Here is a 15,262-nt window from a genome sequence, read left to right as displayed (position 1 = left end):
CCAGGTCTGGCTATTTTCTGTTCATTAATTATTGTATAAACATTTACTTATAAAACAGTCTGTTCTCAAAAATAAATAAATAAAAATAAAACATTCTGTGCTCTCAGTTCTTTCTTTTTTGGTGTTAAAAACAATTACTAAGTGTCTATGAACTTTTTTTTTGAGAGGCTGTACACTTGGGTTTATATTTTTAAAAATGTTCTCTCATATTCTTTTTTTTTTTTTTTAAAGATTTTATTTATTTATTTGAAGAAGAGAGATCACAAGTAGACGGAGAGGCAGGCAGAGAGAGAGAGAGAGAGAGGGAAGCAGGCTCCCTGCTGAGCAGAGAGCCCGATGCAGGACTCGATCCCAGGACCCCGAGATCATGACCTGAGCCGAAGGCAGCGGCTTAACCCACTGAGCCACCCAGGCGCCCCATAAAAATGTTCTCTCATATTCTTGTGTCATTTAAATGATGGGTCACTTTAGCTCTTTCAGTGTCAATTCATGTCCTCAATGTCAATGAAATGGTTTGGTTATAAAGGGAAGCCCAACACCAGTTTTTGGAATGTTGGCATGCTTTCATAACATGCGTTTGTGTAGCAAAGTGTAGATTAACTGTGACTTTCCTTTTAAAGCCTTATTTTACTGAGAAAGAAGCATTAGTAGTCTTCCTTTTCCTACAGGTACACAGATTTTTCCTTTATAGACATCATTTTGTTTTCTCTTTTTTTTTTCTTTTTAAAACTTTTATTTATTTATTTGACAGACAGAGATCACAAGTAGGCAGAGAGGCAGGCAGAAGGGTGGGGGAAGCAGGCTCCCCGCTAAGCATAGAACCTGATGTGGGGCTGGATCCCAGGACCCTGAGATCACGACCTGAGCCGAAGGCAGAGGCTTTAGCCCACTGAACCACCCAGGCGCCCTTGTTTTCTCTTTTGAGCATGTTGGAAACCATTTTGGTGTGGCTTGTCAAGGATAACATCAAGACTCTCGACAGTTGTGGGCTGATATGATATGATGTGATCTCTGTCAAATAAATAAATAAATCTTTAAAAAAAAAAAGGTGGCTGATAGAGGTTTTTAAGCTTTGCAGGCTTTATTTGGTTCACTCCTTCTCCCTTCATACATTAGGAATGGTACTTGTTGCTGTTGTTGTCGTCTTTTTTTTTTTTTTAAGATTTTATTTATTTGACAGAGAGAGATCACAAGTAGGCAGAGAGGCAGGCAGAGAGAGAGGGGGAAGCAGCCTCCCTGCTGAGCAGAGAGCCCGATGCGGGCCTCGATCCCAGGACCCTGAGACCATGACCTGAGCTGAAGGCAGAGGCTTAACCCACTGAGCAACCCAGGCACCTGATACTTGTTGTTTTTGTTAGTTAAAATTCAAGATGATAATATTTTTATGACCTATGTATTCATCAGCACAGACTGCCATCCCAAAGAACCATAGGTTGTGTGGCTTAAACAATAGTCTAAACAACAATTTCTTATACTTCTAGAGATCAGGATCTAGAGATCCATGGTCAGGTTCCGATGAGAGCTATCTTCCTGGCTTACAGGTGGCTACCTTTTTGCTGTGTCCTCACACAGCAGAGAGCATGTACTCTGATGTCTCTCCCTTGTCTCTTAAGGGTGCTAATCCCATTGTGAGGGCCCTACCCTCATGACCTCATCTAAATCTAATTACCTCCCAAATACACTGTCTCTAAATATCATCACGTTGAAGGTTCGGGCTTTAACCTAGGAATGTGGGGGAGAACCCAGTTTAATCCATGGCAGCCCAGGACAATGACTTTCAGACTATGCTTTGTGGACTCTGAGGGGTACCACTCTGGATACCCAGAGATGGTGGGGAGAAGGCTGATGGCGCGCATACTTCCCTGTTTTAACCAGAACAATTTCTATTTAATGTTATGAGGTAACCTTTGAGGAGAGCATTTTGCAGTTAGAAAATTGACCTAAGAATGTTTCATTGACTGCAGTGCTTCCCCCCCACCCACTTTTCTCTCATTGCAGGTCGGGGGTGCTCTTCTTCCTGACGACCAACCAGTGTTTCAGCAGTGTGTCAGCTGTGGAGCTCTTTGTGGTCGAGAAGAAGCTCTTTATGTGAGTAGGTCTCTGTTCCAGGAAGGGGGCTCTCCGGTATCAGGGGCTGTTGGTCAAACTGGTCATATCCAGTGTTGGACCACAGCTTGGTTCCTGGGGATTGCCCACGTTAATTGAGAAAAAGCAGCCAGAGGTTGTGAGGACAATCGTGAGCATGTAGGGCTTGATACTAAGGGGAAAAGGCAGAGCCAGCAAATCCAAATGCTGCAGAAAAAGCAAGCGATAAAGGGGCAAAAAAGGATCTTTTTTTTTTTTTTTTTTTTTTTTTAACAAATGAGAAGTCATGATGGCCCACGCAGGCAAAGTCAGAGTGGCTTAGTAGAGAGAAAGTAGTAGGCTGAGCAGTAAATATAAGGTGTGGAGGTCAAGCTGACAAAGAATGTGGACCCAACTTAGCCCTCAATGGGAGGGAAACGGAAGGAGCTAAAGGGCAGCCTTAAAATAAAGTAAAGGCTCTTTTGTTTCTTGTGTTTTTCAAAGTTGGACAAGATTTGTCCATATTCCCATACTGAAGAAAGGAATCATTCCAGAGGGAAAGAATGATATTGGTGGAGGAGTTTGGAATTACAGGAGGAAGATGTCAGGAAGAGGAAGGGATCTAGAACTGGAGAGGGAAGGAAGCAGGATTTGACAGGGATGTGTGGTTGAAAGGTGTGATTGTTGAAGGAAGAAGTGCCATTTTCTTTTTGTCATGAGAGTTGAATAAGTGATCCAGGGCTGCTTTAGGAAGCTTGGAGGATAGTGGAGCTGCCACCTTCATAATCAGAAGTGGGAAGAAAGTAAAGCCTCTACCATAACTGAGCTCAGCTACTGGAGTGCTATTCTTCAAGGAGAGCCAGTGTTGGAAGAGAGGAAGGAGATGCAGATCTGCTCACTGGGAGTGGGCGCTCAGGGAGCAGAATGGATGGCATCCAGAGGGAGTTCTATAATGAGAAGAGGGGTATTGCACAGACCCGTGTGGGGGTGACAACATAGGTGAGGCTCACACCCAAGATGGTGCCTGATGCTGACAGGATGAAGGTTCACCTCAAGGATGTGAGAAGCTGTAGTCATTCGACCCTTGGTGCTGGCGGAAGTCTGTAGGTAAGCAAGCAGCCCAATCTGGTTCCTGCCTTCCTTAACTAATGTAGGATGAATTTTTCTTTTTTAGACATGAGTATATCAGTGGATACTACAGAGTGTCATCTTATTTCTTTGGAAAACTGTTATCTGATTTACTACCAATGAGGATGTTACCAAGTATTATATTTACTTGTATAATATACTTCTTGTTAGGTAAGCAGTATGACAAAAGGTTTGTGTCTTTACTCTGCAATATGAGGGCAAGCCAATTTCTTTTTACCAGCTTCATTTTGGTTCTCAAACTCTAAACCAAGCCAGTGAGATAAGGAGACATCTATCCACATGCATACTCTGAAATAACTGTTTCCTGAGGACATTTTTGTCAAGACTTGTCCTAAACTAACTTTTAAAACTACTTATAAACCTCAATTTTACTGAAAGATTCTGTGTGTCATTTATCAACATGGAAAGAATTCACAAAACTATTTGAGACTATGATAGAGGAGCTGGGATACTTACTACGTATTTGTATTTTTATTATTATGTGTGTCTGTGTGTTTACACATAAAGATAGTAAAAGATAGTGACTTTCAGGGCTTCCTGGTTTAATACAAATACTTGTTCGATAGGTGTAGTTAGATTCATTTGTGTACTAGGCTCATTGTATCAGAATGTCCTTATATTTTTACTGAGGCATAAACACACACATCAGACATACATCTTTTATTTAAAATATATATATAAGTAAAGCACTACAGAAGAAAACCAACTGATTGAGTTTAAACTTCCATTTTATAAAGATTTTATTTATTAATTTGACAGAGATCGCAAGTAGGCAGAGAGGCAGGCAGAGAGAGAGGCAGAGAGAAAGGAGGAAGCAGGCTCCCTGCTGAGCAGAGAGCCCGATGTGGGGCTCGATCCCAGGATCCTGGGATCATGCCCTGAGCCGGAGGCAGAGGCTTTAACCCACTGAGCCACCCAGGCACCCCTAAACTTCCATTTTATAAATAAGAGGTGTGTCATGAAGAATTGGGCGTAGAACCTAGATCCTCAGACTTTTGACAGCTGTTCCAAAACCTTCAGATTGTGTGATCTATGGTATTAGTCCATTATCATTTATAAAGTAGTTTTAGGAAATTTATTTAACCCCACCCTCAATCCCAGAATTATATGGTGCTTTGTCTTGGGGACTTGGAATGTGGAGATATTCCCCCAGATATTGAAACCACTGGGAGGTCACCTAATCTTCCCAGTTTCTTTACTCAATGTGGTGATAGCAAACAGTCATGTGGTGATGTTTGAGTAAAAAAAAATATGCTCTTGACAAGTTTTGTTCTTAGAAGAAAAGGCAATAGAATTGGAGCCAGTTGTGTTGCCTGGAGCTCTCCATCTCAAGCACTCAGAAATTGTTAATAATTACAAATAAAGGAGGAGCAGAGATGTTACACAGAAATGTGCTTATGCAACAAGTATAAAAAAGAAACTATGATAACTTTATACAGTAATATGGGGGGGCTGGTAATGAAATTGGTGACCCCAGGTGGTCAAATAGAGGATGAATATTCTTCATTCTGGTATTAGTTTCTCAAAATATTATAGTGCTTTGCATAGGAAGCAATCCCCAATACACAGTTACCTTGGCAGGTGGATTCAACCCCTTCTTTCCTTCCCAACTAAGGCTTGAAACCAGTTGTGGAGGCCTTCTTCATCATGATGTTCACCCTTATGATGGTGGCTTATTCGGCCAGTTCTATGGCACTGGCCATAGCAGCAGGCCAGAGTGTGGTATCCATAGCGACACTTCTCATGACCATCTCCTTTGTGTTTATGATGGTGAGTAGGAACTGTGCTTCTCTGAGAAGTAGTTATTTCCCCTTGTTCCTTCCCACAGATTTACCTGTTACTAAAACCTGCTTTGAGGATTCTGTAAATGGGATTCTGTGCTTTAAGGAGACCATGTATTGAGGGATAGCTTATATTAGAGAATATACAGATTTTTCTTGGCATTACCCAGCCTTTTGGCTACAGTTCTAATATAATTGCTATAACTTTAGTTAACATTTTGTTACACGAGTTCTTTTTTTTTTTTTTTTAAAAGATTTTATTTATTTATTTGACAGAGAGAGATCACAAGTAGACGGAGAGGCAGGCAGAGAGAGAGAGAGAGGGAAGCAGGCTCCCTGCTGAGCAGAGAGCCCGATGCGGGACTCGATCCCAGGACCCTGAGATCATGACCTGAGCCGAAGGCAGTGGCTTAACCCACTGAGCCACCCAGGCGCCCTCTTACACATGAGTTCTTAAAAGATGCTTCTTGGGTGATGTATAGTGAAACCTTGATAAACTGAAACTTCAAAAACCAAACTAGACTTTAAAACCAAAGACTATAACAGGAGATGAAAAAGGACACTGTATCATGATAAAGGGGACAGTTCAACAAGAAAATCTAACAATTGTAAATCTTTATGCCCCCAATATGGGAGCATTCAAATATATAAAACAATAACAGACATAAAGGAACTCATTGATAATAATACAATAATAGTAGGGGACTTTAACACCCTACTTATAGCTGTGGACAAATCCATCTAAGCAGAAAATCAACAAGGAAACAATGGCTTTGAATGACACACTTGACCAGATAGACTTAAAAGATATAATCAGAACATTTCACCCTAAAGCAACAGAATGCACATTCTTTTCAAGTGCACATGGGATCTATTCTCCAGAATAGATCACATACTAGGTTATAAATCAGTCCTCAATAAGTACAAAAAGGTTGAGATCATACCATATGAGATCATACCCTACAAATTTCTGACCACAACACTATGAAACTTGAAGCTAACCACCAGAAAAAATTTGGAAAGACTACAAATACATGGAGGTTAAACAACATTCTACTAAATAATCAATGGGTCAACCAGGACATCAAAAAATTTGAAAAATACATGGAAACAAATGAAAATGAAAACACAATGGTCCAAAACCTTTGGGATGCAGCAAAAGCAGTCCCAAGAGGGAATTATATAGTGATACAGGCCTACCTCAAGAAGGAAGAAAAAAATCTCAAATAAACAATCTAACCTCATACCTAAAGGAGGTATAAAAAGTATAACAAATGAAGCCTAAAGCAAGCAGAAGGAAGGAATATTAAAGATTGGAGCAGAAACAAATGATATAGAAACTAAAAAAACCCCAGTAGAACAGATCAATGAAATCAGGAGCTGGTTCTTTGAAAAAATTAGTAAAATTGATATACCCATAGCTAGACTTATCAAAAAGAAAAGAGAAAGGATCCAAATAAATAAAATCACAAATGATAGAGGAGAAATAACAACACCACAGAAATACAAACAATTCTAAGGGAATATTATGAAAAAATATACGCTAACAAATTGGACAACCTGGAAGAAATGGACAAATTCCTAGAAACATATAACCTACCAAAACTAAAACAGGAAGAAATAGAAAACCTGAACAGACTGATAACGAGCAAAGAAATTGAATCAATCATCAAAAATCTCCCAACAAACTAGAGTCCAGGGCCAGAGGATTTCCCAGAGGAATTCTACCAAACATTTAAAGAATAGTTAATACCTATTCTTCTCAAACTATTCCAAAATATAGAAATGGAAGGAAGAGTTCCAAACTCATTCTATGAGGCCAGCATCACCCTTATTCCAAAAAAAAAAAAAAAAAGACTCCACTGAAAAAGAGAACTATAGGCCAATATCTCTGATGAACATGGATGTAAAAATGCTTAGTATAATACTCGCAAACTGAATCCAACAGTACATTAAAAGAATCATTCATCACAATCCCATGGGATTTACTCCTGGGCTGCAAGTGTAGTTGAGTATTTGCCAATCAGTCTGCCTGACTCACCACATTAATAAAGGTGAGGATAAGAATTACATGCTTCTCTCAGTTGATGCAGAAAAAGTATTTGACAAAGTACAGGATCCCTTTTTAATAAAAAGCATCAACAAAGTAGGGATAGAGGGAACATATCTCAACATCATAGAGGCCATATACAATAAACCCACAGCCAGTATTGTTCTCATTGGGGAAAAACAGAGCTTTTTCTCCATGGTCAGGATCAAGACATGGATGTCCACACTCACCAGTGTTATTTAACATAGTACTATAAGTCCTATCCTCAGCAATCAAACAACAAAAAGAAGTTAAAGGCATCTAATCAGTAAAGAAGAAGTAAAACTTTTACTGTTTGCAGACATGATACTCTATAGTAAACTCAGAAGACTCCACCAAAAAATTGCTAGAACTAGAACATGAATTCAGTAAAGTCACAGGATACAAAGTCAATGTACAGAAACCTATTGCATTTCTATACACCAATAATGAAGCAGCAGAAAGAAAAATCAGGGAATTGATCCCACTTATATTTGCACCAAGAACCATAACCATCCAGTAATTGAACTACTAGGTATTGACCCAGAGGGGGGAGAAATACTGGTTTGAAGGGATACATGCACCCCTATATTTGTAAACACATTATCAACAATAGCCAAATTATGGAAAGTGCTTAAATGTCAACTGACTATTGAATGGATAAAAAGATGTGATATATAGACAGAATGGAATATTACTCAGCCATCAAAAGAATGAAATCTTGCTATTTGCAATGATGTAGATGGAGCTAGAGAGCATTATGCAAAGTGAAACAAGTCAGAGATACCACAAGATTTCAGTCATATGTGGGACTTAAGAAACAAAACAAACGATCTTGGGGGAAAAAAAGAGGCGAACCAAGAAACAGACTTAACTATAGAGAGCAGACTGAAGTGGTTAGGGGGTTGGGTTACATAGGTGAAGGGGATGAAGGAGGGCAGTTCTGACGAGCACCAGGTATTGTATGGAGGTGTTGAATCATTAAATTGGGCACATGAAACTGATATTACACTGTATTAACTAATTGGAATTTAAAGATTTATTTTTATTTTTATTTATTTATTTGACAGAGAGAGATCACAAGTAGAGAGGCAGGCAGAGAGAGAGAGAGAGAAAGAGAGAGAGGAGGAAGCAGGCTTCCTGCCGAGCAGAGAGCCCGATACGGGACTCGATCCCAGGACCCTGAGATCACGACCTGAGCCGAAGGCAGCGGCTTAACCCACTGAGCCACCCAGGCGCCCCAACTAATTGGAATTTAAACAGAAACTTCTTAAAAAAAAACCCCACAAAACCCAGAAAAATTTTGATTGTAAGATTCTCTCATAAAAACATCAGGTTAATTGCCCAACTTCTGTGCTCGTGTTAGAGAACCATTGACTTATTTAAGCAGTGACTTAATGGTGTGGCTGGGTATACTCCCCTCCAAGGGAGTAGCTAAGCTCCATGAGGAGTAGAACAGTTTGCAGTGTGGGTAGTCTATCTTGGGTCCCTCCTGTATTTTGAAAAGGGGTGTTTTAAAAATACTGAAAAGTTCCAAAGTCCACACAGTACTGTCTCTCCTCCCTTCTGGGTTCCTGACATTCTCTTATACCAATATATTTCTGCCTACCTTTTTTTAAATGGTTACTGAAGCCTAACCTTATGTGTCCCTTAATTTTCCATGTACATAGACGAATCAGTAAGCAAATCAGCTAGTTACCACCTTGCCCCTTAACGTCGAGTGAACAGGAACGTTAGCCTGTTTACTTAATACATGTGTTTTTTTTCTGCTAGAGTAGGAGAAGATGTCTTTAAAAGGAGCATAATTAGCACAAATTTTTGCCAAAGTTTAAGTCTTCCATTTCTGAGTTTGACATCTACGATCTGTTATTGAGAAAGTGATAAACCTTCCCATATGTTTTCTATCATGTTATCCAATAAATAATGTGTCATCAATTTATAAAAATGTTCTGCATAATGTATTAGATGCTTCACCTTATTGTTATTTAGAAGTTTGTATATAGATCCTTTAAAACCAGTCATAACACCACATTTTCCTCAGAGATGCAGTGTGTCCTCTATTAGGCACCTGGTTAAGTCAAGTTTAAGAATACGTAGTCACTCCAACATTGTCATTGTTAGGTCTATCCCAGCATACCTACTGCCAGTTAAAAGTTAAATATAAACCTCTTCTCACGTAGCCATCTGTTGCTGGCCTCGGTCTTTCACCATAAGACGGCTTTTTGGTAGCTTTAAATGAAGGTATTCACCATATGTTAGGCTGTACTTCACCATGTTATTCTATGTATCAGTTCCAGGCTTTGGGTTATTTTAAGCATGCATCCCGAACGCCAGATTATTTCTATAGTCATGCGGAGATAGAATGCAAGCCCTTGTAAATAACAGATCTTACTGTGTTAGGGAAGTAGAGAGGGGCAGGAGATGTTCAGGATCTGCCCTGGTAAGTTGCTTGGTGTGAGCATAGAGTGGTGGTATCGCTGGGACAGTCAGTACTTTATTGATCTTTCATCATGGGCAGTCACCAAAAGTAAAAGCCTTGACAATGAAGGGTCTTCCAATTAGATGACGTAGGTATTAGAGATATGTTGTCGTTCCTTTAGAACCACGAACAGCCTCAGCTCTAGCGGGGCATATGTAAGCAAAGGGAAGTCTTAGAAGAAATGTTTGTGAAGGTTGTAGGGGACTCAGAAATTATTCTCTGTAATTCACCATGAAATCCCTTCACCAGGTCTGATTCTTGGCATTTGCTTTTCGTAGATATTTTCGGGGCTGTTGGTAAATCTCAGAACCATTGCGCCTTGGCTCTCCTGGCTTCAGTACTTCAGCATTCCTCGATATGGCTATGCGGTAAGTTTTCCTCATCTGTCCTTGTGACGGCTTCATTGTTCCCAAGCTAGGAACAACCAGAATAAAGCCTGCCAACGTCATCACCCTAGCCATGAACTGTGGAAGTCTCCCAGTGGTTTCATTTTCCGAGTGATGAGGAAGAGTTTCACCTCCATCATCCCCTGAGGTTTCCCCAGTCACTCTGCTGTCCGAGGGAGCTGAGGGGTGGAAAGAGAACTCCACAGAAAGGAGAAAGATCGACTAATGGATATGAAAAACTGTCGTTGGATTTCAGTTCCATATGAAAATAGATAAGGGGGGGCTTGAATATATATTTTATATTGAAATTAGAAAAAAAAAAGCATATAATACAGCTACTCTATTGGCTTTAGAAAAAGCTCATCAAATCCACAGAAAACTGTGTCTTAATATAGTACGACTGGGTTTCTAACTCCCAAGAATTAGCACTGGTTTTGATGAAAATAAAGAGGAACAATATAAAAGGTTCTTAAATAGATGCTGTAAATTAACAACAGTCATTGACTACCATTTTATGATTTTAATCCCACTGTTTGTGGGAGTATAAAATTAGGAGGAGGAAGGAGCTATGGGTAGGATAGCCACAGGTCTCCCCTCTTTGCCAAATACTTTTTACAGCCTTTGTTTTAGAAGCCAAAATCCCAACATAGGCCACCCAGTTAGTTGCCAGGGAAAAGAATTTTAACTGTTCTGATGTGACCAAGACCATGAATGTGAAGCTTTGTTTGTTTTTAGGAATAGCAGTAAAGATTAAACTAGGAGGACGTGATCATTCTCTGGAGACTTTTTGAAATTTAAAACTATTTACCTTGTCCCATCCCCCCTGTGTTATAGGCTTTGCAGCATAATGAATTTTTGGGACAAAACTTCTGCCCAGGAGTCAACGTAACAGGGAATGATACCTGTAGCTATGCGATGTAAGTCTGTACTCAGTGTCAGAATGGATTTGCTTACTCTGGGTTGTCATGTAGAAAGGCCACTGGACCATGTGGCTGCTGAGCGTCCTTCTACTGCAGACCAGTGCACAGTGCATGTCTCCTTGATGTTCTACTATAGTCCAAGTTATAGTTAAGTTGGGGAAATGTTTCTAATACGTTGTTCATTTGGGGCCATTTTAAAATGCTATTTTGAATTGTGGGTTTTAGCTTTTATTTTCAGAACACCTGAGTTTGAAAATGAACTGCTTTGATATTTTTACAAAGCCTTAGGATATTGGAATTTATGGATTATGGGAAGTGTACAGATTCATGAACTTACAGCTTCTTGGAAGCCCAGCCCGAGGCCAGGAGCAGAACATTTCCCTGGCACACTCGAGGCACCTGCCCCTTCCTCCTGCACTTAAATAGGAGACATTATGAAATCGAAGTCTGCACAGCTATTTTTTTTTCTTTTAAACTGACTTGGAATACCCTTATTAAAGCATGTGCCCTCTAAAGAAGGAAACACATTTCAGTCATGAGAAAGAAGTCACATTTATTGGATAGTGTCAATAAAACAGAAATGCAGATTTCCATAAAATCAAGAGGATGTTTTAAAAACTGAATAACACTTTCCTTATCCATGATTGTTGTTAACGGTTTGACTTTGATACATTAACTAATGAAAGAAAAGAGAATGCTGGTATCCAGAATCTTATGGACCTTCATGAAACAATTCTTAGTAACAGGACACATTGCTAGTTTGAAGTATTTCTAGAAAACCTCTGCAAAGAGAAGCTTTCTTTTTTTTTTTTTTTTTTTTAAGATTTTTTTTTTTTTTTTTTTTAATTTGACAGAGATCACAGGTAGGCAGCGAGGCAGGCAGAGAGAGAGAGAGGAGGAAGCGGGCTCCCTGCCGCGCAGAGAGCCCGATGTGGGGCTCGATCCCAGGACCCTGGGATCATGACCTGAGCTGAAGGCAGAGGCTTTAACCCACTGAGCCACCCAGGCGCCCCAAGAGAAGCTTTCTTTATCCTGCCCACTCTCTGTCTTTTGTCTGGGCCTAACACTTTTTTTTTTGAACTGCCAGATTTCAAGAGTTGCACAAAAATGGGGTAACAGGAAATAATTAGGGCTGTACCAGGTGCTTTTCTAAACCGTGCCAGGCCTACCCTACCCTGTTCTGCTTCAGCTGCCACTGAGGCTTCCCCCTCATTAAGGGGCCTGCTGGTGACGGCTTGCAGCCAGGCATCTGCTGGGCTCATTCCAGTCCTGTTGCAAGAGTGGATGGAACTGCAGTGGTGCCAGGAAGCCCTTGCTCACCTCTCTTCCCAGTTGCAAAATTCTTAGCCTGTGTTCGTTTGCATGGCTGATTTGTGGGTGATGAGTTCTAGAAAGAGCTTCGACCGTCTTGGTAATAATGTCATCTGTTATCTGTTGATGCCATCTGTTAAAACTGAGGTTTACCCCATCAGGAGTGAGGGCAAATTACTTGATTAATATTTCTGCCCTTTAAAGAGAGCAGCATCATAGATCTGGAAACAAATGAATTTGCAGAGATTAGCAACTTGGTTCACAGTGTGAGTCTGTGGCCTTGGACCTAAGTTCCTTAAACTTTAGCCTCTTTATCTTTTACTTGTATATCTGAACCCCCACTGGGTTGTTTTAGGGATTGACTAAACTGTTACATGTGGGTTGCTCATCATAGTATCTAGCGGATTTGTAAGCACTCATTGTCTGTTACCTACTATATATAAAGGCATAGTTATTTGAGCCTTGGTAACCAATGGGAGGAGTTAATTAATTAATTAATTAATTAATTTTGGTTAAAGATTTTATTTATTTATTTGACACAGAGAGAGAGAGATCACAAGTAGGCAGAGAGGCAGGCAGAGAGAGGGGGAAGCAGGACCCTGAGATCATGACCTGAGCCAAAGGCAGAGGCTTAACCCACTGAGCCACATAGGTGCCCCAGGAGGAGTGAATTTAATTGAGTAAAATTTGGCAAATGCTAAGAATGAAGTCATATTCTTTTTCTGTTGAATTTCAGATGTACTGGCGAAGAATTTTTGCTCAACCAGGGCATCGATATCTCCCCATGGGGCCTGTGGAAGAATCATGTAGCCTTGGCATGTATGATTGTTATCTTCCTTACAATTGCCTACCTAAAATTGTTATTTCTTAAAAAATATTCCTAAATTCCCCTTTAATTTACATGATTGATCCACACATTAAAAAGGGAGCGTCTTGACATTTTAAGTTTTCAGAACTGTTTCTGTTGTCTTTTCCTTTGGCATTGTACCATTCAGCAAGAATTATTTTCATCACAAACAACCACAGACACCACGATGAACTGAGTTATACACAAAAGAACCCAGGTCATAAACTAGTGCTGTGAGGAACTGCGTATCAGTTCATCTAATCACACAGTAACCACGGGGGGAAGCATCTAGGTTAATTTGGTGACCTAAAAAAGAACTGAATTCTAGGAACTAGTGATGGGTTCTGAACATTGTGACACCAGTTTCCTCATCTTTAAAACAAGTAGAGGTTCGTTGCCCTCCAGCTCCACCACTGTTCAAATCTAGGATCTGCTGTTATTTAGTAAACAGTAACAACAAACACAGAGATTTAGCGGTGGAAGTATGAAGTCTAAACAGTGTTGGAAAAACCCGGTGTGATTCATGGGGTAAAAACAGCTATTATGAGAGAAGCAGCTTTGCTGAGCCTTTGAAGGTTATGAGAACTTACTGCGATGGCTCTGTTGTGGAATCAGACACAACAGGGGGCTCGGCTAGCCTCTGGACCAGGTGTGGAGGGCCTGCGATTCGCAGCGGTGCTGGGGCAGGTCAGGGGTCTGTGACCTGCATGCGTGTCACAGCTGCACCCTGTGCGCCCAGCTGCGTCAGCGCTTCTGGGGCTGCTCCAGGTAGAATGGTCTGCGCCAGGACCTGGGAGCCACCAAGATCCTTCCCGGCTCCGAAAACTTGAATTTAGAATACCCTGTCATAACTGCCCCCCATACAGATATCTGCATTCCCACATAGACCTCTCCTAGTCCCAGATTCTCCCTTCATTCTAACCTTTATCAGTACCGGGGAAGTATTTCTTCACTTTTTTAATGGCAGGGTAACATAGGGAAAGGTCGAGTTCAGTGATTTATCGTAAAAGGAACACACTGGTGCAACTACAGAACATGATGGGCCCACGGGAGCCCTCCTCGCACCCCATCTCCATCACCACTTCCTTCTCTCTGGGCTGTTTCTGAAATGACGCTGGCATACTCCTCTCTGTTGCTGTTATCACACGTCGTGACAGCTGAGTTTCGTGGCCCTGTGTGCACAGTTACACCCTTATTTTAAGTCCCTCCTGCCCCTTTTTAGGGAAGTGTTAATTTTGGAATGATTTTAGATTTAGAGAAAAGTTGCACAGATAGTATGGAAGAGTTCCCATGGGCCCTTTGCCCAGCTTTCCTTAATGTTAACATTTATAGACCACAGCACATGTCAGAAGAAAGAAATTAACATTATACGTTGTTACTATTTAAACCCAGGCTCTTTATTCAGACTTCACCACTTTCACACTAACATGCTTTATTCCAGGATCCCTTTCAGGAGATCACATTGCAACTAACCCCCCTTTTATAAAAAGTCAACACTAGTCAGTATTCCTAGGAATTAAGTGAGCCTGAGGATCACCGGCGCTGACTCGTTGTGACTGCTCATTTTCGAGTATCAGTCAGTGTTAGTGGGAGCCCTGCCATATATTGGTGCGATGATAGTCTAGGGACATAGCATTATATTTCTAATAAACTTTCTTAAAATGACATTTGATTGATGCATCATCTTGTAACATATGATAACATACTCTTTTTACCTGATTATTATGTGACCATCAGGGTTAATCAGTTTTTCCTGTTCTTGGTATAGAACCCTGGCTTCCTCAGACTTCTCTGTAAACACTCTTCCCTCATTATACAGAGAATAATATATATCTGTATTTTATGTACAAAATACACTTGAGGAAGAAACAAACAAATATATTGGTATCTCTTTTTAAAAAGAATTTAAATGCATCCTATTATGCTTATCTGTTTCTATTACAATATACTTTTTTACATAATTGTTTTTAATTACTATGATAAGAAACACATAACATGAAATTTGCCATCTTCACCATTTTTAAGTTAAGGAAGATTTTTTTAAAGTAAAAGTAAATGTAAGTCCTATAAGGCAGGAAATATTCATTTAAAGATATTTACTTCAGACTATGTCTATATTTTGAATTTTGTTTTTATTTTCTTGGATTTTCTTGGAATAAATGAAAAGTGTTAGCTACTACTTATACTCCTTCCATTGCTCTCATGGTGGCCTAAAGTGAGTTGTTGAAGAGGCACCATACCTACTCCATCTTGGAAG

At 40.2% G+C, this 15,262-nt stretch overlaps 1 protein-coding gene across 3 annotated transcripts in view; it reads left to right on the top strand.

Moving 5' to 3' along the window:
* ABCG2 (ATP binding cassette subfamily G member 2 (Junior blood group)) overlaps positions 1-13,103 on the top strand; it is a 137,984-nt gene extending 124,881 nt beyond the window's left edge. For all 3 annotated transcript variants that reach the window (XM_047717942.1, XM_047717940.1, XM_047717941.1), the window contains 6 exons: positions 1,999-2,088; positions 3,239-3,363; positions 4,829-4,983; positions 9,820-9,909; positions 10,762-10,844; positions 12,895-13,103. In XM_047717942.1, coding sequence (XP_047573898.1) covers positions 1,999-2,088; positions 3,239-3,363; positions 4,829-4,983; positions 9,820-9,909; positions 10,762-10,844; positions 12,895-13,042 — 691 coding nt within the window. In that variant the 3' untranslated portion in view covers positions 13,043-13,103. The remainder of the gene's footprint in view (positions 1-1,998; positions 2,089-3,238; positions 3,364-4,828; positions 4,984-9,819; positions 9,910-10,761; positions 10,845-12,894) is intronic.
* The last annotated feature ends 2,159 nt before the right edge of the window (positions 13,104-15,262 follow it).

This window comes from Lutra lutra, chromosome 2 (genome assembly GCF_902655055.1).
Source record: "Lutra lutra chromosome 2, mLutLut1.2, whole genome shotgun sequence".
NCBI classification, from domain to species: domain Eukaryota; kingdom Metazoa; phylum Chordata; class Mammalia; order Carnivora; family Mustelidae; genus Lutra; species Lutra lutra.
Note: the sequence above shows the minus strand (reverse complement) of the source record. Positions and strands in the feature narration are given on the sequence as shown.